General features: G+C 41.5%; 2 protein-coding genes across 3 annotated transcripts; one reads left to right on the plus strand and one right to left on the minus strand.

Annotated features, from left to right (window-relative positions):
- The first annotated feature begins 1,339 nt into the window (after positions 1–1,339).
- Positions 1,340–14,287, plus strand: LOC308113313 (occludin-like). Of its 2 annotated transcripts, none has more exons than XM_080469513.1 (9): positions 1,340–1,638; positions 3,160–3,736; positions 4,609–4,812; positions 4,966–5,058; positions 7,941–8,095; positions 10,734–10,994; positions 11,924–12,095; positions 12,433–12,474; positions 13,448–14,287. In XM_080469513.1, exons 2-9 carry the CDS (start codon positions 3,188–3,190, stop codon positions 13,547–13,549), a joined length of 1,578 nt encoding a protein of 525 aa, XP_080325639.1. In that variant the 5' UTR covers positions 1,340–1,638; positions 3,160–3,187; the 3' UTR covers positions 13,550–14,287. The 2 variants fall into 2 exon arrangements, with proteins under 2 accessions (XP_080325639.1, XP_080325638.1); XM_080469512.1 differs by having other exon boundaries at positions 1,361–1,638; positions 4,897–5,058; positions 13,448–14,282.
- Positions 13,914–21,694, minus strand: nr2f6a (nuclear receptor subfamily 2, group F, member 6a). The gene is made up of 5 exons (XM_080469533.1): positions 21,079–21,694; positions 19,214–19,308; positions 17,497–17,828; positions 17,102–17,348; positions 13,914–16,346 (listed from the first exon to the last, which is right to left on the minus strand). The coding sequence occupies exons 1-5, from the start codon at positions 21,345–21,347 to the stop codon at positions 16,072–16,074; spliced, it is 1,218 nt and encodes a 405-aa protein (XP_080325659.1). The 5' UTR covers positions 21,348–21,694; the 3' UTR covers positions 13,914–16,071.
- Between the last annotated feature and the right edge of the window lie 2,023 nt (positions 21,695–23,717).

Genomic DNA, 23,717 nt, shown 5'->3' on the forward strand with positions numbered 1-23,717 from the left:
TCAATTTGGTCAACACAAGTTAATCCAGCAAAAACAAATGTTAGCAGGATGCGACTGTGTGGAGCTATCCAGAGGAACTGATGGCGCTCAATCCCCACAAGCATATAGATACCTGGTTATTTTTTATGAAATGGAATATTTGTATCAACTGACCCAAGCTTGAAGGCCTACAATATCATGCAACGCTTTAAGAATTCTGTAAATAATTCATATTTTCCCATAGCCTGCCTGAGGTGAAGGTCTGCAAGAAAACAAAGAGAATCAGAATGATAGAATGACTTACAAATGTTTCTGTGTATGCAGTGCCCATTGTATATATTCTACTAATCACTAATGGACCATCTTCATTTGAGAAAAAATTTTCATATATGCAGTGTGACAGGTCCATAATATTGCAGGTGACCGTGTGTCGTTATGCTTTTTTATTGGTTTAGCAGGTTGAATTTGAGGAACAACAAGCGGCAGCTCACCACTGCCTCCAACCTTCATAAGACCTGCCTCCTCCTGGACCAAAGTATCTTTGTCCCTCCTGGCATTGTCCATTGTTTTGTTGACTCTGAGTAATTCATGGTGTCTTCATGCAGGAAGTCATAAAGTTGGGAGTGTTCACAAGAACTAATGACTAAACTGCCATCTTCAATATAGTTCAGCACATGGATTGAATTATGCTTGTAAAGTCAATGTTATCTGCAAAAGTCACTTCTGCACACAGAAACACTGCTGATTTTAAAGTTAGCATACATTATGTATGGTAGGCATATGAAGTCTTACTAGTTTCACTTTAATAATATTTCAGAGTACATTATCATTATCACTCTCATGCTCCTCACCTGGAACAAACCCCTTGAATCACTTCTTTTGAATCAGGCCTTAAAACACTATTATTTACTCAGGATTTCCATTACACAATAGATTTTACATATTTTATTACTTTAACCTTAAGAAACCTATTCAGGCCTTCCTTAATCACCTTGTTTTAATGTTTTTTCTTTTACTTCTTTGTAAAGCACTATGAAGTCCCTTATGTCTAATTGGAGCTTTATAAAGAAATGTGCCTTGCCTTCAGCAGGAAGTTCCCAGTTGGACAGTGTTCAAATTTATATTTCCCACTCAATTGAGAAGTTGGAATAAAAAACAGCTGAGACAAAGCTTCAGTTGGAGCATGTGAATTCCCAACAGGTTATTTTGGTAGTATAGCGGTTACTCTACTGAATGTAGTCGTTGTACTCAAGTATCCAAGATTGGAGTGTGTTTGGGTGTTTTTGCTGTGTGACTGTTGCATGTTCTCCCTGTGTGGGATTTTCTTCAAGTACTCGGTCAACCTTCATCAGCTTTAAGTAGAGTGGACTGCAGGTTGAGTGAGGCAACAGCTTACCTCACCTGTCAAGGGGACACGTGGGCGATACGCGGGTTGCGGGTGAATTGTGTGTGCGCGTAAAGACGCACCGGAGCTCCGCAGAGACTCGCCGGAGGGCCGCCGTGCGTCAGGCACCAAGTTGAAGTTCTGTTTTGTCGGGAAAAACTAATCAACGCGGAACATGACGAGTTTTACGACCGCTTGTGGTGTATAAATTGGACTCTGGAAGAAGACACAAATGTAGAAAGTGCAAGACTGAGGAAGTTTTCCATCGTGACTGGGTAGGTTGTGTAATATAGGATACGACTGGTTGAGACTTCGCACGAAATATTTCATGTATTTCTCTAATGTTTTAGCGTGTGTGCTGTGCTGGATATTTAAAGAAAATGCGGTCGTAGTTTTTGTGATGTATGTAACATAAAGTGATAGAGAAGAAAGAGGACAGCTCTAACCTGAAGTGGAAATATCGAATCGCGTGAATTTGTTTCATTTGTCTAAGGGGAATTATGGACCAGCTTACTATTTAGTTTGAACACTGGCAGGAGTCTATTCTTGAAAATCAAGCGTCAAACATAGAGACAACGTGTCATAGTCACTTTATCAATGCCTTGTTTTTATTTTTATTTTGAACTGTTGTGACTTCATGATGTTGTCAATAACCTGAAAATATCTTTTAACCTGAGCCAACATTAGGGTGTGGTGTGAAAATGTTGCTATTTGCCCTTGTTCTTAAAAGGTCAACATGGAGGTGAAGCACTGATTATTATTTTGATATGTGCTCTCCGCATGTCGTAGATAAGTTACAGAAAACGGCACTTTGTGATGGAATTCATGCATGTTTTCCCCACGTTCCCACGGATCAGGAAATTATCAGCATGAAAAATAGGAAAGTATTTGTAGTCTTAGTTTGCACTTGGCAGTAGTCCACACATCTGGCTGTTCAGACATTTAGTGCAATGTAGTTCCTGTTTAGGGCTCAATCCAATGTGTGTTTGAATGGGACTTATGCTTAACTTGTAATGAATAATAGCAAAAATATCTAAAATATGCTTGGATGAGGCCTTTATGTATGGAAACAAATTCCAGGTGTGTTGGGGATGTTTTTATATTGTGTCACACCGTATTTTTGTATTATGGAGGAGAGAAGAAGGTTCTTAGCGAGTCCTGGTTTAGATGATTACAAACAAATATTAAACAGGAAGTTTTCTGAGAGGTGAATTGAAAAAGTTATATACAGAATCGATTAAAAGAAAAACCCCAAAGGTTCTGCAGCCTGGCTGGACTTATTCTGTCGCTTCCTCTCTCTCCCTCGGTGGGCTGACCACCCAGCAGGTGGATGCAGGTAACACTTATGCAGGCAGCAGAGAGCTCGAGCACATCTGTGGCTCGACCCTGCAGTAAACACCACGCATGACTTCCCTGGCTCGCCTCTTATCTGCTGTCGGTCTGAATTATTGAAGCCTGCTGGGTTGAGTTCCTCCGTCGTGATGAAGTGTGGGGTCAGTGATATCGGAGAGAGGGTTCAGAGATGCGCTGAGGTGAATGAAGGGCGGAGAGAGACACGCTGTGCTGCAAAATAAATGCCTGAAATCAGTCCAACAAACAGCAAAACTGAAGGCCATGACCAGAAAGGTAGATTTTCTGCCTTTTTAGAATTCTAAAGTCATTGGATTCATGAAAACATACTGCCAGTATTTTATGTAACACCTTTTGCTCATTATTATTAGTGTAGAAGTATGTTAAATATTTATCATATAAAAAACAATGCCAAGATTAACATTTTTAATTTTTTTACTTTCCAGGTCAGATTGGAGAATCATCCCCTGAAACATGTACGAGCCACGATACTATGACAGCCCCCCTGTGTACAGTCCACCTTACAGCACTACCTCCCACAGTTTCTACCCCCCAAGAAGCATCCATTCCCCCCAGGGCCAGTATGTCTCCAACTCCTACAACCTCCCTCCAGACTCCTACTACACAGAGGGAAAGCCTCAGCACTTTTACCGCTGGTTCTCTCCCCCTGGTTTTGTGAAAACCTTCAAGGGAGCTACGGTGCTCATGTGTTTCCTCATCTTCGCCTTTGTAGCTTCAACCTTGGTGTGGGACATGAATGGCTTCGGGTATGGGGGCTACGGCATTGGGGATGCCGGAAGTGTTGGAGGGGCAGCATCAGGCTATTATGGGGGCAGTTACGGGTACGGCAGCTCTTACATGACGCCACAGTCTGCCAAGGCGGCCATGATTTCTATGGCTGCCATCAACTTCCTGGTCTCCCTGGGGTTCCTGGTGGGGAGTTTCTCGCGGTCGCGGATCATGCGGGGATGCAGGTTTTACCTCACAGTCTTCATCTGTGATATCATCTTGGCAGTTCTTCAGGTGAGTCCGTCATACAACACATGGAGAAGAAAATAACATTTTATATCATTTTATTTTGACATTAGGATTATTCTGATCCATCCATCTATCCATCCATCAGTGCCTCAATGCTGCTGCTGGAATTATTTTGAGAACGTTGCAGGTTCTATTCCGTATCTGTCTACATGTCGAAGTATCCGTGAGCAAGACATTGAACCCCAAATTGCTCCCAGTGGATGGATTGATCACCTTGCATGGCAGCCGCCTCCATTGGAGTGTGAATGTGATTAACAATGTAAAGCCCTTCGGGGACTGCTCAACCAGTGTAGAAGTGCGATATAAGTGAAATCCTTTTACTCAGATTAAACTTACTGTAAAACATGAACCCTGACCCAGAATCAAACCTGGATCTTGTGGTTGTTATGTAACAGTGCTAACCACTTCTTCACTAAAACATACTCTCTTCATTCTGTGCAATATTGGATAACTAGAATTGATTCCTCTCGGTTGTATACATATTTAGATTCTTTCTTGAAATAACCAGTATTTACTCTCCATTATGAGCTTTATTTCTCATTATTGTTAAATTTGTCTGTATGATGAAAGAAAATGTTAATTTCCATGACTGCAATTGAAGATCAACAATCAAATCAGTTGTTTTGCATTGCTGGGAATCAATTTCCTGGATTGAATATTCATGTCTGTTTTTGGTAGCAAATAGCTGCATTTGTTGGCTCATGTTGTAAATTGTCTTGACTAACCTACTGGTTTGACATCACCCATTGTAAATTGATTGACTTTGTAAGAATACTATTGAGTGTTGCATTATAATTTATAGTAATTGTATAGTAGTAACACCAATGCACTGAGAGTCCCTCTGCTTCGGCCTGTAGGGAATCATCGACATCATCTTTGTGATCGGGGTGAACCCGATGTCCCAGAGCTCCCAGAGCATGCTCTACAACCCCATGTTGATGATGTGCCAGAACATCCAGGGCAGCCCCAGCCTCAGTGGCAGCGTGGGGGCCGGTTTTCCTGGGGGGTTCCCCATGTACAATCAATACCTGCACCACTATTGCTACATGGACCCCGAAGAGGTTGGATGCTTGATTCCGTCCTATTCTGTTCTCTTCACATCCATCTTTTTCTATTAGGATCCATGATTTACGGTCTCTCTTCAGGCAGTGGCGCTTGTGTTAGGTCTGTTGGTGGTGTTGGCATTGTCCTTTTCTGCTTACTATGCCTACAAGACCCGCAGCAAGATCTGGCACCATGGAAAAGCAAACATCTACTGGGACGAGCCTCTGGTCAGGCCTTCAGAGGGGCAAGATGTCCAGGACTGGGTGAGTAATACCTCACTGTGTATACTACTCATTTTTCATCATGTTTTAACAGAGAGGATTGAGTTTTTTATCAGTTAAATGTAAGTAAAATAAATAACTTTGATGAAACAAAAACCATAGTAGTATTACTGTTTGGTCACTCTTTTGCAGCCACAAAAACACATTATTGTATCATGATTTGAATGTTTTAATGGTGACCAACTTTAACAGACCTGCATCACCTGCCTGCTTTGACTCAGACAATACTGCTGTTTATCACAGGCACTCCCAGGTTTCACTCTGGCTGATGATTAACCAGACAAGTGATAACAGCTCCACAGAAACCATTAAAAGTGTCAGCCAGGCGGCTTTATGTGCAGTAACTCACCTCAGTGTGAGGTTTCATTTTGTGAGGACAGACTTGATTACACGTAACAGTATATTCAGAACTATCCAAACAAAGTTCACACAGATTGTTGAGAATAGGAAAGAATTATAAAAAAGACTACAAATGAAGCACTTTAAGCTATCCAAATGAACACAGCCTGGAGACTAAACATTGGCTCATACATTTTAGCACAGTGATAAACTATTCAGATACATAAAGAACACAAAGAAAGGCTCCCAAACTCAACCTGGCAAGAACGGGGGACTTTCCCGCTATGAGTCCAGGCTGCTAACCGCAGCTGTGTGGCTCCCATTTATGATTTATTTAGTAATCGGACATATTCAGACGAGGACTTGTCACATTATCCAAATTGCTTTAATAACAGACTCTTAATCTACTGCAACAGCCTTTTGAATCACCAGGAACATTTTTTCAATATTTGCAGGTCATCTGATGTATCTTTTCTTCTCTGTGGGTCAAACGGTACTCACAGACCCCGGAAGTGTGTATCAGCACATTTTCATATGTAAAATAAAATGTGTTATCCCTTCTAAAGTGTATTTCCAATTGTGAAGCACAGTGGTTGAACATCAGTGCTGTTCTGTTAAACAGGTTTCATGCTGCTGTAGTGCCCTGCGCAGTTTGTACTTCACAGCAGTAGCCTCATGTGGTGTTTACCAGAGATTAATCTATTAGAGGAGCAGCGTGCTATGAATGTATCATGTCCACTGTGACTCATTATGGACAGGAAAGAAACATATTCAGTCAGTTTATCCAGCGAGGCCTTGGCCTACATAGCATCAGTCATCACTAAGCAAGTAGCGCGCTGCTTCATCGAGATGCAGGTCCTATTCTGGGGCACTCTTGTATCGCAGTGAAGATGCTTGCCTTGGAGGGAGGCATATATAATGTATGGGGCATGTATAATATATAAAAAGGGTCGAGTTGCCTCTGTGTTGCTCTGTGAATCCCGACAGAGTGTGGTGGCACTAAATGATTCAGTCTGTGAAGGGGCTGCTACACGTTGCTGCAGATTAAACTTCTGGCAAAGAGGTATTTTCCTCCGGTTTTGTGCCGCACCTTCATAAGTGGAAAAGGCTGATCATTCAGGGAAGGCTGCATGAAGGCTGGATAAAAAGCAAAAACCACACTATTTCTGAAAACTGTGTCACCAGGTGTTGAACAGGAGACCCAATTAATAACCAGAAATCAATTATAAACATGGGGAAATTGAAGATCAGTGGATGTGAGAGACATTTTTTTGAGCAATTGAATTTATTTCACATGGCAGATGCTACGTCATTACAACTGAATGACCTAAAAGACATGCCAAGTTGGTGATGAAAAGAAAAATATGAATGTCAGAAGTCCACAACTGGTAAAAGTTTCATGAAGCGAAGTGCAGACTGTAAATAGATAAAATGTTGCTGCATTTCTATAATCTGGAAACTGATTCATGAGAGCATGTTCAACGTGAATTTTACCCCCCAAAATATTTCTAGTCTTAAAATAATGGATTTAACTATTGAGAGATGGTCTGAGTGGGACTGGGATCCACAGTATTGATTACAGCTGAAATGGTCACGGGATCTTATTTCGATTTTCTGCAGCTTTCTGGGATTTTCTTCCCCTCAAAAGTATAGTTTCTGTGACGGCACATTCATGAGATCCATTTCACAGTTTTTCTTCAGACGTACACATCAGGATGAACACTTCATCCTGTGTGACTACACTCTCATCCAGAAATAGGTCAAAGACAAGGAGTCATTAATGATGCATTATGCAGTCTGACAGTGGATTACATGCAGCATATTTCACTACTTGGCGTTCTGTGTACCATGTGAGGATGTTTAACTTCAGCCGCGCATTGTTTTATAATGCCGTGTTTCATTTTTCCATTTGCTGTGGGTGCAATATTAAGGTGTAACACTGTGGCTGCTAAACTTCTCTCTTTGAATAAGCACATGTGCTAATTTCAGTGTGTTCCCAGCGTGCTCATGGCGATATGAATACCCCCGCACGTCGATACCACGCATTTGGTGTCAGGCACGTTTGAGAAATTTGTTGTTTGTGTCAGTCCAATTAATTGGGCCTGGCAGTTGAAAGAAAGCGTGTGAGGTATGAAACAGATCCTCCAGGAAACCCAGAGGAAAGGATTTTTGCTCTTTGCTGTTAATAGATGTGAGAGCTGCCATGCTGGAGCCACAGCTGTTTCGTATGTTTGTCCTCGTGTCTGTCTGGCGACATGCACAGGTCTGGTGGTGACACGACTTCTCTCAACCAAATGCTGTTTTTGGCACACAGTGTCTCCATGCACTTCATTGATCATGTGACAGACTGTAAGAGGTTCGTTCTCCTTCCAGCATGTGAAAACGTTCCATGTTGCATCTTCCTTGAGAACGCTGAAGGATCTAACAATCACAACATTTGTACTTTCTTTTGAGATGAATTGTCCTCAAGCGCCAAATGCTGAAAATGAAAGAATTCTGACTTGAGTCTCCTGACGTTGCCTCAGGTGAGCCACGTTGGAGACATGCGCAGCACCCAGCAGGCACCCACTGTTGTTGTGTCGGAGCGTGCGCCACCTGACCTGAGGGTGGAGAACAGCGTGGTGTCTTATGGCAACGGCACAGTCAGCATCCACAGTGAGGGGAATTATAAAAGCTACAGGTGAGGAACCAAGCTCCTCGCTGGCGGCACCCACTGGGAATAATACTCACCCATTAAATCATCAGTCAAGTCTTTGTACACCAAAGAAATCACAGTGAAACCAATGAATTTGTTCCAAATCAAAGTTTAAAACCGATGTTAAATAAAAAAACAAATAAGGGGGAAAAAAAACTTATGTTCAAAAAGTAGACTAAAGTGAAACTTCTATATTTGGACCCCTTTTTACAATTCTATTAACTTAAATCATTTGGACAGATTCTGACATATTTACAGTGAAAACTATATTCAACCCTGTTTTTTTTTTTAACCTTAGAATTTGTGATTATGTTGCACTATTAACAATTTGACGTTCAGTGCTGCTAAATGGTTTAAGCTGTTCTTCCAAACTTTTCCACAAATCCAAACCTATGATCACACCCCAAATGTGTTTTCATAAACGTCCTATATTATTATGAATTCTCATAAATCTGTACGTGTATTAATGTTTGCAAATCATCTCATCGCATGTGGTCGTCTTCAGAGTCACCTAAGTCTGCAATAAATTTAGAAATTTAAAACTGTTTAAACAAATTGTTAAAAAGAAGAATGTAATTCTTAAACTGCACTTGAATGTTTTAAGTTGATTAATATTGCTTTTTTTGTTTTGTACTTCATGTGTCTCCCTATAGAAAGGGATTTCTAAATGAAAAACAACTTGAATTTAGTTTATTCAAATTGAATAACATTTGTGTGAAACTACTGCTAGTTAGTTTATCCAGTTCACATGTGTCCTCCTACAAAAGCAGCGGCTGATTTTTTTTTTTTTTTTTACGCCTGGCTATGCACATTAGTGTCATCAGAAAATAAAACAAATGTTCACTTTCATGAAACATACATATATCTTACTTATCCATAGTAAGCCGTTGTGGTCCTAACATTGATCCTTGTGGGACTCCCACCATTGTAAGAGCCTATTTGTACAAACACTTTTCTCTTTCTGTTGTAGATTTTCACCCACGTTAACACAACTCCTCTTATCTCTCATCTTTTCATTAGTCCAAATAATACGTGAAAGTGTCAGGATTGTTTAAATCAATTGATGATCCTACTGTACATTTTACTATCCTTACAGCTGGTCATTTCTTCCACCAAGTATTAAATCTGTTGGCGGAAAGCTGCAACATCTAAAACCGTGCTCACGGTCTGACAAGAGATTTTGTAACAAAATGCGACATCATTCAATTATTAAATACCGTTGTTCTAATCAGTTGTAAATTACCTTGTTGTCAAATATTGACTATATTCATTATATGTTATTTCTGTTGTCCTGAAATACCCCGATATACTAACTTATTGTTCATGACCATATTGCTTATATTTGTGCAATTGGAGCAAACTCTATTTCCCTGGGTTAACACATCTTTGAATACCAAATTCTTTCAGCAGCAACAGGATAGGAGTAACGGGGGTTAATCATTGTGTTAAAACACAATGTATGGGAGCATTGAAATATCAAATTTCCCCATGTGGGATTAATAAAGTCTGTTCTAAATTTAAAAAAAAAAAAGGTGCTGGTATTCTCAAATGTTGCTTTGGTCTTCTTATAAATGAAATGTGGAAAACAGTCCCATTAAAAGTTAAAAGTAAGGAATTAAGGTTCATTGAGTTACTAAGCGAAACAACTGACATTCTCAACTTGAAATTGTTTTTAATCTCTCCGTCCTGGTCTCAATTTCATACACAATAGTAACATGCCATTCATCTTTCCATCCACTTTCTATACTGCTGTGTTCATCTTAATGTAATTTTAAGTCACCAATTCATATACAAATTCCACACAAAAAGGTAGATAAACTATCTCGCCAGAATTATTAGATTAGGTTAGAGTGCTCGCCTCTTCCATGTGCAGCCCCATTAAATACATACATCATAGAGAATCATTTATACAAGGAAGGGAAAACGTGTATGCCCTGTCAGATTAAATAAATGTGTTGGGATTACCATAATTTTATCTTTTCTACTTGAAATACTTAAATGCTAACACTTGTAGATGTTGAAATCCCAACTATCTGTTGCTTTAATATACTGATTTGCTCCAAAGCTTATTTTACATTTTGAATTTGTCTACATTACACTTCCAGTAAATGATTTATAAATAAATTAATAACAATGAATACAGGGGAAACATTTTATTTCTTTCCATTTACTACTTCTTAGCATGTTTTCTTTTCAAGAAAGAAAACAATGAAAAAGTCATGCTGAACTTGAACCCTGGATTTCTCTTGTTGCTGCACTCCTCCTGAAAACTACTGGATTAAACATCACACGAGAGGGAACACAGTTCTACTGAATGATCAGCATGGCTGGGATTCAGTTGCATGCGCAAGGCTATAGCTTCTATATTTTAATAGTTAGACGAATACCAATCATTGCTTGATACCAATAACAACAAAAAGAGAATTATATTTGTTTAATCATTTGTTTTGAGCTTGTCTACAGTGAAGGGATGGTATTACACTGTTTCTAATAAACAGTATTTCTGTGTCACCAATGGATCCATTCTTTTGATTTATAAACAGTTGTTTATACATAATGATTTCATGTTTAAAAAAAAAACAAACACATCTGTATTTCACTGTTTATTGTTTGTATTTTCTAGTTTGCTTGCAGACAACAGTAACAGCCGCGGTGCTGAGCCTCTGTACCAGAGTGGCAGGGCTGCAGTTTGCGCCAGCAGCTCCTCAGATGAGACTGACAGCGTCAGGAAGCCTCCGCCTCATTATGTGAAGAAGGAGCAGAGGAAAGACAGGCAGGCTGTGCCTGCGGCTCAGGTGGTGCTGGAGTCCCAGTATGAGACTGGTTACACCACAGGAGACACCGGCAACGAGCTGGACCGAGACCACACCGATTACCTCTACAGGTGTGTTGCTGCTCTGCTCCCACTCTATTTAGGAAACACACACACTGGAATTTCGACTTAGGTCTTTATTAGGGAAGCTACTAGATAGAGGGAAATGGCCAATTTCCATGTATTTCCATGCGTGTTCTGTACAGATCACACAAAATGACAGAAAATGTGGATGTAGAGAGGGAAATATTCAGTTTTCTGTGCAATTCATTGCATTTTAAACTTTTACCTTTTTGAATATACTCAGTTGCATTTTCATGCACAAATATTAAATAACATTGACTTCTCTTGAGATGTAGTTTCAAGGTCCACATGCTACTTTGGATGGTTTCATCCTTTCAAACATGTCCCTGCATAAAAAACACTGATGTCTCTATTCTCCTTTGTCCTCGATTAAATTCATGCTTCATATTTTGCGTCTTCCTCTTTTTGCCAGAGTTAGCATATATATATATATATATATACACACACAGTATTAAAAAAAACAACAATTGGGTCTTCTTCTGACAAGGCGGTTCGCAACTGACATTTCAAGGAATAATGAGTCATTATTGGGAACGTCCCTGCAAAAAACCTGCCAGCGACTTGAGGAGCATTGACTTAAATTACCTTTCTCCCCCATTACCATGCTCACTTTGATTTTCAGCTGCTCATGTTGACTGTGTCTGCTTAAATACACCGAGGTGCTGCCATGTGATTGGCTGATAACCAGCTTTATGTTGCTTTCCAGATTTAAAAAACCAAAAAGGTCCAATTGTGTACATTATAGATTGAATTTAATTAATATAAACCCAAAGCATTTAAATGTAGTTAGTGGATGAGCTAAAACCACATTATGATGTTAAAACCAATGTTATTGGGTGAAGAGAAGCACAAATATCAGTTTTTAGAAGTTTCTATATAATGCTCTTCACTTGTCTGGATCTGAATGTCTCGATCAGGCTGTATCCAGAGATCACTTCTGACGAGCAGCGCCGCAAGTGCAAGAAGGAGTTCGACTCAGATCTTTCTCGCTATAAAAGCCTCTGTGCAGAAATGGATGACATCAGTGACCAGATGCACAAACTAAGCCGAGAGCTGGACACCCTGGACGAGGACTCCATGAAGTACCAGGTAGAAGAAAACTGGCAGAGTCATTGCTGAGTGTTGTACCCAACAGCCCCGATGCAGTCTGCAGGACAGATGGCCAGAATTCAATCAGTTACATTACATGATAATGATCATTTCATTCATTCCACTGCTTTCAATCAAACAGGTGTACATAATTGTATTTTCAGCACAATAGCATTTGATTCATATGGTATTAATTACATTTTATTTTATTACCTTTTGTCATCCGCTCTAATAATGATTGGGTTTCTGTCATTTGTTACTATTTCACATCTGCTGAAGTTGTTTGTGACATGAAGTTCGTAAAATCCCATAAGAAAATCTGTATTTCTATTTCAAGGGTGTTGCAGATGAATATAACCGGCTGAAAGAACTAAAAAAGGTGAGTTCTTGAAGTGACATGAATGTTTCTCATTTTCGAGGAAACCTTCATTCACTTTCAGATTTTTCACTGAGAGAGTTGAGATTACTGCATATCTGTAACTGTCTGTACAACGTTACAGCCAGCCTATAATCCAATAAGAAGACTGCAGGGATTTTTTTTCCCTCAAATCTATCATTTCTTTTTTTAATCCAGTGACGTTAAGTCACCTATGAACCTACCTTAATTCAAACTGACATGTTAATCTGGAGCCACACAGGGGTATAATGATTAGTGCTTTTGCCTCACAATGGACTTCCCTGTGTGTGGGGTTCTCTCTGGTTTACTCAGGTCTCCTCCCACAGTGCAAAAACATGTGTTTTCGGATAATTGATGAGTATAGATGACAGGGATGTATCTTTCCTTCACCCGTAGTGCTATAGAAGATGAATGAATGTTATGGAGTAAGATCTTTAAGAGTGGAAGTGTCTGTTTGAACCAAAATATGCATTCGAGTGAAACAAGTTCAGAAGTAATGAATACTAAAGGATGTTTCTTAGTTTGCGTTATGTTTATTTTATCATATATTTGTTGTCACTCGTATATCTGGTCGTACATGTTCACAAATTGAGACAGCTTACTACAATTACCCAGAAATCCCCTACTTACAAAACTGCAGCCAAAACATGTGACAAGGCCGTTGTCAAATTACAACTTTTTTTTTTTTAAAGACCAAAGTGTAACAAAAGTGGTCACAATAATAAGAAGATGCCTACAAATTGCACCAAACTCCTCAAGGGGAGATGTCAATTATGAAAAAAGGTTAAAAAGTACTAAATCGGATGTTCCACACGTTTTAAATTTTGTTTTGTCATCTTCTCTGTCGCACCCTGAAAAGTCCAATTCTTGACGAGACTCAGTGAAATTCATTGAAACAGCCCATGTGATTGATGATGACGTTGATTTTATATATATTTATACTTTTTTCCCCCAGACTGCAGAGTATCAAGCGAAAAAGAAGCTGAGCAAAGAACTTCGGCAAAAACTTTTCCACATCAAACGTCTGGTGAAAGTCTATGATCAGGGTCTGTGTTGATCATCCCTCCAAGCAGAGGAGGATGAACTTCGACTGTGAAGATCATCCGGCTCTCATCAGAGAACGTAACAGCTCACACTAACACGACCTTCATCTGACCATAAGGTCAGTGAACCTCATCAGCGTTTACAACCGGTTTCTTTTGCAGTCTTTAATCTGTGTGGTTTTACTTTAAACTAAACGATGGCACTGTTGTCTGTGTTTGTTGTATTTGTCATATCTTGTGTTCTTGTCGTTTTCAACATTAAACAAAGCGTTAGTGAAATGTTCGATAACAACATGATTTTGGAAGCTCGTGACTGTTTTTTATATGAACTTGTTTTGTGTTTGTGTTTCCCATGAAAACACTTTTACATTTGCGATAGATGTTGCAGTGTTTATTTGGCATTCTCCATACAGATAAATTTACAACACTTTTTCAAGTAGTTTGGGAAAAAAAACAAAAACGAACAAATGTAACAAAAGACGTGTCATCTTCTGATTCTTTTTAATAATGTCATACACAAGAAATGTTCAATCTTAGGAACTCGGTAACACAAAGATAAGAAAACATTAATAGCATATTTTTGTTTTTTTTTCTCTCTACAACATGGTCGTGTGAATTATTGAGTTAGAAGAATATCCAAAGAACTCCCAAAAGGCCTGATGGTAGATCAAAAAGCAGAGTTACATCCTTCTATTTTGTGTGTATTTTTTAATCTTAATTTTCTAATAAATGCTGAAATGTTTGGTTTTTGGACCGATTTATCTTTCATCTGAAAAAAGACAATCCTTGCAAACGTTTTATTCCCACCTCTCAAAACACCCGCATGAGGTAAATACTATTCAACTAACTAATAGTCCATCTCAATAACATATTTTGGCATTAAATATCTTCCACCGATGTCTTTGCACCAAATTTTTCACCAGTTCTACATCGTCTTACGTCTTTCACAACAGTCGAAATGCTTCGAGATGAGAGTGTGAACAGCTCTGGGCCACATGGGATATCGTGGTATCTTTAATGACATCTGAACTGATGACAGAGGTATTTTTATGCAAGTTCAAGAAGGAGAAAACATTTAAGAGCTACCAGTGAAAGCAATACTTTAAAAGGAACCTCAAAATACATAATATAAAAGAGGGAAAGAGTTTCAACTTAGCGGAGACCCAAAAACAACGACTTAACATGCAAAAAGACAAAGTTGGCCTCAGTTTATATACATATTTTAATACAGACCATCACCCCTGGAAACAGAATTAACTTAAACTGTTATTTAACTGGTAGTGTTGGTTATAAACTCTCTGTTCACCAGCTACAAACGCTCTTATCATTGTTAATCATTTTTCATAGTGGGACCCACATTTTTTTATGTCAACAAAACAAAGTCATGATCTAAAAAAAAAAAAAAAAATGCAAAGTCATTTATTTCCAGTCAAAACTCATAATTAAAAGACAACAGAAAATACTTTTGGGGGAATTTTTGTTTTTTGTTTTTTTCTTCTAAAAATACAAGACAAATGCTAGAGATGCTCATAAGACTCATGTTTTATAAGTGTCCCAAATTTCTATTGAATAACAAGGCAGTTGTCAAAAAGAAGGCGATTTCTGGTGAACAACATTTACAGAGGTTTGTGTTTAGGAAATATCAGACTAAAGCATTCTGATGTCTCGTGAGGTATTAGTCCACTCTCATGTAACTCTGGCTTTTCCTTCTTTCCCTTGTTTTTAACTCTATTTCCAACTAAAGCAACTGTGAGCTCGGTGAAAGACTTTAAATTTCACTCGACGCTCGAGTCTGTTCATCTCTTTTCTCTCTTTAAAATCCATCTCTACGGATGGTCTGATAGACTTTGGTGAATTTTGCTTGGTTTTGTTTTCCTTTCGGTTCCTCTGTGAGCAGCTCCTCGGCTCCTTCCTCGGCGTGGAGGTAAGAGAGCGGCGAGTTCAGGAGTTTTCCCTTCAACAGTGAGGCCGACAGCTCCCCGACACTCCGGCCCGTTCGGTGCATTATAAACGCCACGCTGCATGTTATCAGTTACACGGTTAAAAGGGTCACTGTATCACAAATGGCGAGCCATGGAAAATGAGCCCAGTGTGAGAAAAATTGTTCTGCTGACTGTCAGTGGCGGGAAACTTTTGTCCCCGAGGTGTATTTGTAGCAGGGTGCTGCTGCCCTCTACATGAAACTGCAGTGTCTTTAGTCACTTTGACATGTGGGTGGTGACATGACTGGCTGTGGCGGCCATATCGAGGCCCAGCGTGAAGAGCTGTTTTCTGGCCTGAGACCTGGCACAAGAACAACTGGGTTGGCAATAAGACTGCGAGAGCCTGGCACCGGCTCCTCTCTTCGCTGGAGGCCCGCGTGGAGACGGAGGACTCATTTTGTGACGGGGAATTGAGCGGTTATAGTACAGTACATATGAAATCCAGCTGGCACTGCATTTCGACAACCACCAGATGGACAGTGATGAGTCAGGAGGTTTCCTGTGGGTCCTTGTCGTCACAAATCCCATAAGGAGAAACCTCGCTCCTCTCTGAGCTACTGCCCTGGGACATACGGCCAACTGATTGAGCTTCCGGAGAGCTGCATGTCACGGATCAGCGTCTCAATGGGAGTCTTTCCTACCAGCCGCATGAAAAAGAGCTGGGAGATGAGGTTGGCAGGAACGGCCCGCAGGGCGGGCAAGCGCAGGAGCAGGCGGCCGAAGCGCTGAGGCTGACTAGGATACTGCATCCTCTCATACTCTGTCAGAGCCACCTGAGCCTTCTCCTGCAGAGACTCCACGTGGACCGGGTCTGTTAGGCCACAGGCGTCTGAGAGGGAGGAGGGAAGAGGCAGTTACTTAAGAGTGTGGGCAGATTACGTAAAGAGTCGTGATGAGCTGAAAGGGAAGGCTGAAATCCAAGCGTCTGATGAAGTGACCCCAGAGAGCAACACATTCATATACAGCACCTCATCATAGTGCCTCAGCCTGATTGATTTATACATAGAACATCAAATATCAATACTTTCAGAGGTACTCCGCATACTCAATTTCTTTAGAAAAGCTGATTCATGAAAACTTTGAGAATACGACACTGCGTGCTGCATGATGATCAACAGTCACACTCAGTACAGGGCATGGATAACATTAGTGCATTTTCAGTAATAAGCCAGGAGATGGTGCCACAGTATGTAGATTCCTTCTTTAGGTCATCATGGCTTCAGAGGTAAAGCTTGTGGTGTGGTATTTCTTCAACAGTTATGTTTATTTCTAAGCAATTGTTTGTCATGGTTAATTTCAGACCACAACAATCTATTCACCATATTATGTTGAGTGCTTAATAGTCCAATAGTTCTCACATAGGCTTTGTGAGGTGATGGAAACAAATTTGATGAAGAAGGAAAACTAGCCGTGCTAAAAATAAATACAAGATGAAGATATCCAACCTCTGCTGCGCTGATTTTTACTGAACTTCCCATGTTTAGACCAAGAAAAAAAAAAGTATCTTCTAAAAGCATTGCAGAGTGAATATCAGTGTGTTGAATTGCACTTAAAACAGACAATGAGTGAATGAGTGAGACTCACCTGGTGAGAAGAGTGCGATGGCCTTCAGGCAGCTGTACTCAGCTGAGTCCACCTGCAGCCTGGTCAGCTTGTCCACCTGATCCTGGAACACCCTCACCTGGTCCATGAAGGACACCACCCGCTCTGCGGACATGGGCGAGGAGTGGAAACCGGCCGCAGCCAGCAGGGGAGCCATGTGGAGCGGCAGAGCCGACTGGGCTGCGTTGAGGATGAAAAGCTCGCTCCAGCTCAGCCTCAACAGAGCCACCTGTGGATGTGGGAATCAGATACATGTTGTGCATTTTCAATGCGTATGGTATTCATCTTGTATTTTTGAAAAATGCCTGCATGATGTTTGTTTGTCTTCCTACAATATAATTATATTTTTTTCACATATTAATGAGATTTAAACTGACCTGATCTGATACAGGCAGCTCGGGGAAGTAGGGAATGTTTCTGGCCCACTCCACTGTACTGAAGAGCAACCGGGCAGCCAGTTCACAGATGTTATCGATGCCCATGGCATTATCTGGACCGGCCTGCTGGTTGTACTGGTGTCCATACCGACTGCTGGGATACGGCTCAGCACGCAGTAGCTGGGAAATGAGCTCTGACACCGGCTGACCTCCACCACTTCCTCCGTTGTTGTTGTTATAGAACTCGCCACCTCCAAGACCACTGGCACCACCTATGGGAGTGATGGAGGGGCTGAGGCTCGGCTGAGGGGGGATGCGTCCACGTTGAACTGCTGTGGTTTGGTTGGGGGACGAAGGGATGAAGAGGAGACGAGAGAGCGAGAGTTGCAGAAAATGGCCAAGGAGACAGGAAGGTGAGGGGAAGGGATTTGGAGGACAAAACCAGGAGGAAAAAAAGTTAAAACTGAGTTCAGCCATGGGTGTTTGCCAGTTTATTAGCAGACAGGCTTCAGCCAATTAAGAAGCTATTCTTCAAGATTAAAAGGAGGCATAATCAAACTCCAACTCTGATTCCTCAACCAGACCATGAAATGCTCTTGTGATCGTCTGGCTAAACCAAGGTCATCTACAGAAATGGAGAATTTGAAACTAAAATTTACTTTCCAATGCAATTACACATCTTTGATATATTCATTGCAGAGCACAATTACAACACAGCATTGCTGGAACCTTTGTACTGCGCTGTCATACATACTGAGGATTACTTCTGCTCTCTAAAGCATCCTCTAAGAGTCAGAGTACCACAGCCATGACAGACAGCGTTACTGCCAGAACTGAGACAGAAGGGCAGATTACTGGATGTAGACTTGCTCATTTGGGGATTTGGATCCATGTAGCAAGCATCTGCCCTGCTTAAGCATCTTTCATTAGGAGACTAAATCAGTACCAGATACAGGAATGTGGCTTGGTAGCCAATTCTGACCTCTGACCTCCCTGTGGAGGGAGTGGAGCAAAGCGAAGTTGTCCACAGGGAGCCATAATGTGTCTCATTAGGATACTTTACGATGTGTTATTATGAGGGGTAAAAACAAAACCGATTGAGAAGATATCTGTGTTTACACCCTCTTCATACATTTGGAGTTGTCTGTCAGCTGGTTGGTATTTGCTTCTGTTATTGCATCATTCAGAGATTCCTCATTGAAGCGCAACCACTTAAGGAGAAAAATCCCCATATTGGATTCTTCCTGATTGAGCCAACAAGTCAGAGGGTTTCTGCAGCTTCAACCAGCAGCTTAAGGCTCTGGGGCACAGGTGTCTTAGCTCTGTATCCTTCTCAGTCAGTCTTACGCAGGCACTAGATTAAGCCACTTACGACATGGCATTGAGCTGTCGCGCATGGCTAACTTAGACATGATAGGGCTTCGCCAGCCATGTGTGGCATTTTCTCCACACTATGGGGCAGAGAAGGCAAGATAACGATAAGGCAAATTACTACTTCACCACGATTGATATTTTTATTTTGCACAAAGCAACTGATAGCAGTAATGAGGAGACACTCTAGGGTTTTATAGATGACCTCTTTCCAATTTATATTTTTGTATTAATTCAATTGCCATATATGTAGTATTGCATATATAGAAGCATCACACGACAATGTCTCTGACTATTTCTGAAGAGACAGGATAGAGGGCAAACGATTCATGAAACACATAGATACCTTCTTTGCGCATGCCCACTCGGAAACACTTCTTCAGGCGACAGTACTGACACTGGTTCCTGTGGTGCTGGTCAATCTGACACTCTCTGTTCGACCTGACAATATAAAGAAAGAAAACTATGTGAATACAGTCCATTATTAAATTGGTCAAAACAAGGAAAGCTAGATTTTTTTTTACAAGATACAGACATTTGCTCTAATATGATAGTAGAGTTGCTCAGGATGTCAGACTTTGTGATCTGTTTCTGCACAAATTATGAGAACTCTCTTAATCTAATGACAAATGTACAATAAATCCTTTATCTTTCAATGACTCACAAGTAACTGTTCTGTAAACTCATCATCTTCTCTTCAATTAAATTATGACAAAAATTTAGTTTTATAGATTAGATCAGCCTGGCTCCGACACTTCCTTTTCACATAATGGCTCCGTATTCGCATTGCATTATGAAACTACTTTTTACATAAACTTGTTTACAGCATTGTCATATTTAAAGAGCAGATGGCTGTGCAAATCATCCATGTATATCAAGGGTTCTTGTGTGTGTAGACTATCATTTAACTCAAACAGAGCTTAAATGATGAGTCAATTATTGACTGTGGAGATCAGACAGAAAATATTTGGTCAAGTAGGTCTTTCATTCATTTCTGAATGAGAAAATGTCTGGCAATTAATTGGAGTGAAATTATCTTTTTACTGTTGGCATGACAAAACAATCCATTTAAAAGCGTCCCATACATGCTGTAGATAACTAAACTCTAATTATAGGAGTATAATTATGGCACATGTGAGCACAGAGAGTTTGAGAAACTATGCCAAATTGTTTTTGTCAGGCCTTATCTATCAATTCTTTCACGAAGATGCGAATCACAAGAGAAAAATATGTTCAGTGTCTCAATGTCCTAAAGAAGAGTAAGACATTTGGTTTGTACGCGAGAATTACATTTGAGAATGCACCAAAATCCAGCTTTGTAAAACCAATCATGTCATAAATGAGAAGCCGGAAAACAAAATGCATCTACATAACCTCATCTGGAGCACTCATTGTTTTCAAATACATATTCTACTTTTGAATTTCACTTACATGCTCCACTATGGGAGTGATCATTGTAGTAATTATATGACCACCAATGTGCAGGTAAGTCAAGTAAGTTTGTAAGAGAAATTACATTTTTTTTACAAACTTGTTTTTAAAGCATACTCATTTCTGTATTATATTTATATTTTCCTTCCCTGTCATGCATGCCAGTGCCTCTCAAAACAATTTCACACAGCAAAAAGGGAATTTCTCTAATAATTCTCCTCAGATTTTGGATTTCCAATATTTAAACTGAAGCATTTCTGTTCCAAATTTAGTCGGTATTTAAGTATTGGAAAAAAAGTATCTGAATATAGTACAATATTTCAAAAGTTGGATGTTTTTCGTAGTTTTTATAACTATGATGATCAAAATTAAAAAGGATTACTTGAAATGCTTTATTTTATGACAAAAAAGAATTACAGATATATCTGTATATTGCAGTCGGACTCTACAGTGGATGGATGGATAGATAGATAGACAGATAGATAGACAGATAGGTAGATACATTTGCACTTAGTAGAACAACATTAAAAATTTAAATTTATTTGAAATTGAATGAAATTATTTGATAAGTATACAAAGTTCATAAGAGAATAATTATCTGAATGAATCTAAATTTATAAATTAAAAAAACCACACCAGACGAAAACACTCGATCTAAAAGTTGACTCATCATGATGCTGCATTTATAACTAATATGATCCACTGTTGTCTTTTGTAAACAAATGTGCGTTTGAGCGCGCCCAAACAAAAACAAACTCCATTTCCCATGATGCCCCTCACCTGCAGGTGTAGCTCAGGTTGCGTCTCACGCTCCGCTTGAAGAAGCTCTTGCAGCCCTCGCACGTGAACACGCCGTAGTGCTTCCCGCTGGACTTGTCCCCGCACACCACGCAGTCCACCACGCAGGCCTTGTCGTCGTCCCCCGCCTCCATGTCGCTTCCGCCCGCCTGGGGGGAGCCGTCCTCCTCCTCGCCCCGCAGGTAGCCCTTGTCCCCCAGCCCGTTGGTGCCCCCGTTGGGATCTCCCCAGCCCCCACTCACCATGGCCATCGCTTGGTTACCGCACCGCCGCAGAGGAAAATGGGACAGCCAGCCAAAGGTTTCTGGTTGCTGTCAAGGTAACATCAATAGCGGAAAGTCCGCACTGTGTATTTCCTCTTTCACCTGCAGGGGTTCAGCGTGTCTGTGCACTCATTTGCGAGGTCTCTGGGTTATTTTGGAGCGTGTATTGAAGAGGGAGGGGGGAGTTGGGGAGGGGGGGGGGGGGGTGGGGGGGACTATTCTCGGGCTAAATGGACAAACATCAACGAGGGGAGAAGAAAAAGCCTGTAAGCTTCGAGGAGCAGGATGTTTAGGAGAGAAAACAAGAGCAGCTCAGTCTCCGCCCCCTCCACTATGACCTGGAAACAGTCTTGGTGTGGCAACTTTTAGATTTGCATGCCTGTGGATTTTCAAGATTCCTCCTTTTTTGTTTGTTTGTTTGTTTGTTTCCCTCCTCCAGCCCTCAGTCTCGGTGTGCTGTCCTCTTCCTTTTGATCCGGTCCCTGAAGGTGTTTCAGCAGAGTCCTGCTTGAACGCTGTCCCGTCAGTGGTCGCACACTTCAGCCAGGGAACCTTATCACAGGAAACAATGAATCAAACACACACAGCACATCCTCCAGAAAACAGCAGAAACAGACGGATTGGCATGTGAGTGACACGAGGAAGGAATTGTTGTGTGGCTCAGCTCTGCACACTGTTTCCCCTCTCACTCATACAGCTCTGTCTCTGTAGCAACAGTAATGGCTGAAAAAGGACCTCGGTGTAGCTCGCCTTTGCACATGCCTGGAGAGGATCTGACCACCCCTCTTAAAGTACCCCTCGCCCTGATTTTTGCCTTTGCTCACGTCGGTCATCCTGCATAAAAGGACCATGTAGAGCCAAATTATGGTAGAAATATTGCCCAGCTTACCTGAACTGTGTGTGTCTGTGAGAGAAATCCTTTTTCTTTGCTCTAGATCTTCCTCCCATGCAGTGGGGAAGAGAGAGCAGACACAGCTCTCCTATTCTGCCGTAATCCTCTCGGCAGCAGCATTGTGACCCACGGTGAAGATACTCCCCATCAAGCAGAGCGAGCAACACCACTTCTGCTTTCAAAGCAGCTGCAGGCTGCAGCAGGGGCGACGTGGACCGCCTGGGCTCCAAAATACACAACACGAGTAGATCCTCAGCACAAGGAAGTGCTGTCTGTCCTCGGCTCGCTTGTGGCACGAGTGCTCGGTTGTGACATAAACCTCTGAGCTGATTCCTTACACACACACACACACACACACACACACACGCAAAAATGGAGAAAGCGAGAGAGTGTCCGTCCGCTCAGCCCTCCGTAGTTCCTGTGGTTTCTCTCCAGGCACTCACAGGGGCTTCTCCCTTCAGCCTTTTGTCAGTGCTTGCCCACCAAGAACTAATGACTTGCGGCCTAGCCCTGTGTGCTGCTCTTTCGTCTGTGTGTGTGTGTGTGTGTGTGTGTGTGTGTGTGAAGCTTTTCCCTATGGCTCGGGCAAAGAGAGGGAGGGGGTGGAAGAGATGGGTGCTCCTCTTCCCCCCTCTGTCTCTCTCTCTCTTTCTCCCTCTCCTTCAGAGTCCACAAATCAGATTATGATTCAAGGAAATGGCCAAGCCCGAGACAGGCTGGACGTCTCTGCGTTTGCTTTTTGTCCTCTCCTCGCCTTGCCCTTCTTCCCTCTCGTCTGTCTGTTTTCCTCCAACCTATTTGTGTGTTTGAGAGGGAGAGAGAGATCAAGCAAAGCAGAGAGAGAGAGAGAGCGAGGGGGAGGGAGAGGGGGAGGGCGGGGGAGCAGGAGTGTATGCAGAGGGGGAGGGGGCTGTGTGTGTGTGTGTGTGTGTGTGTGTGCGCGCACTCCCAGGGATTTGACACTGCTATTCAAGCCCCGTGGTTACCATGGTGCTGGCTGCCTTATATGGCCATTGGAGTCAAAGAGCAAAGAGAGTGGGCTGTGTGGGGCAGCGTGCACACACACACAGGAAGAATGTGGAGGATGTCTCTCCTCAGAGATGCAGAGAGCATGACCCCGAGGCCTCAAAACCCACCCCGACAATACCAGATTACCCTGAAGCCTCGCAGCAAATACAAGCGAGCCCATCTCCCTCCTGCCCTTTGTCTTGTGAAAAGCAATCAGATGTTGCCTCCGAATGTTTTCACGCTGCAGCAAACTGTTTCAGAAAGCCAAGCAAGGCAGCAAATGAGGTAAACTTTATTTTCTCTCTCGAGTAGCACACTTTGATCCCACATACGTGCGAGCAGCCCGCTCGAGAGCAGGTTATTGTGCCGGAAAATAAAAGGTTACCGCTCTGTGGCTGTTGTTCATTTCTCAAAAGGCCCTCTGTCTCAACACTTTGTGGAGCACACGGTGATTTGTG

The sequence above is a fragment of the Lipophrys pholis genome (genome assembly GCF_963383615.2).
Source record: "Lipophrys pholis genome assembly, chromosome: 1".
Classification (NCBI taxonomy): Eukaryota; Metazoa; Chordata; class Actinopteri; order Blenniiformes; family Blenniidae; genus Lipophrys; species Lipophrys pholis.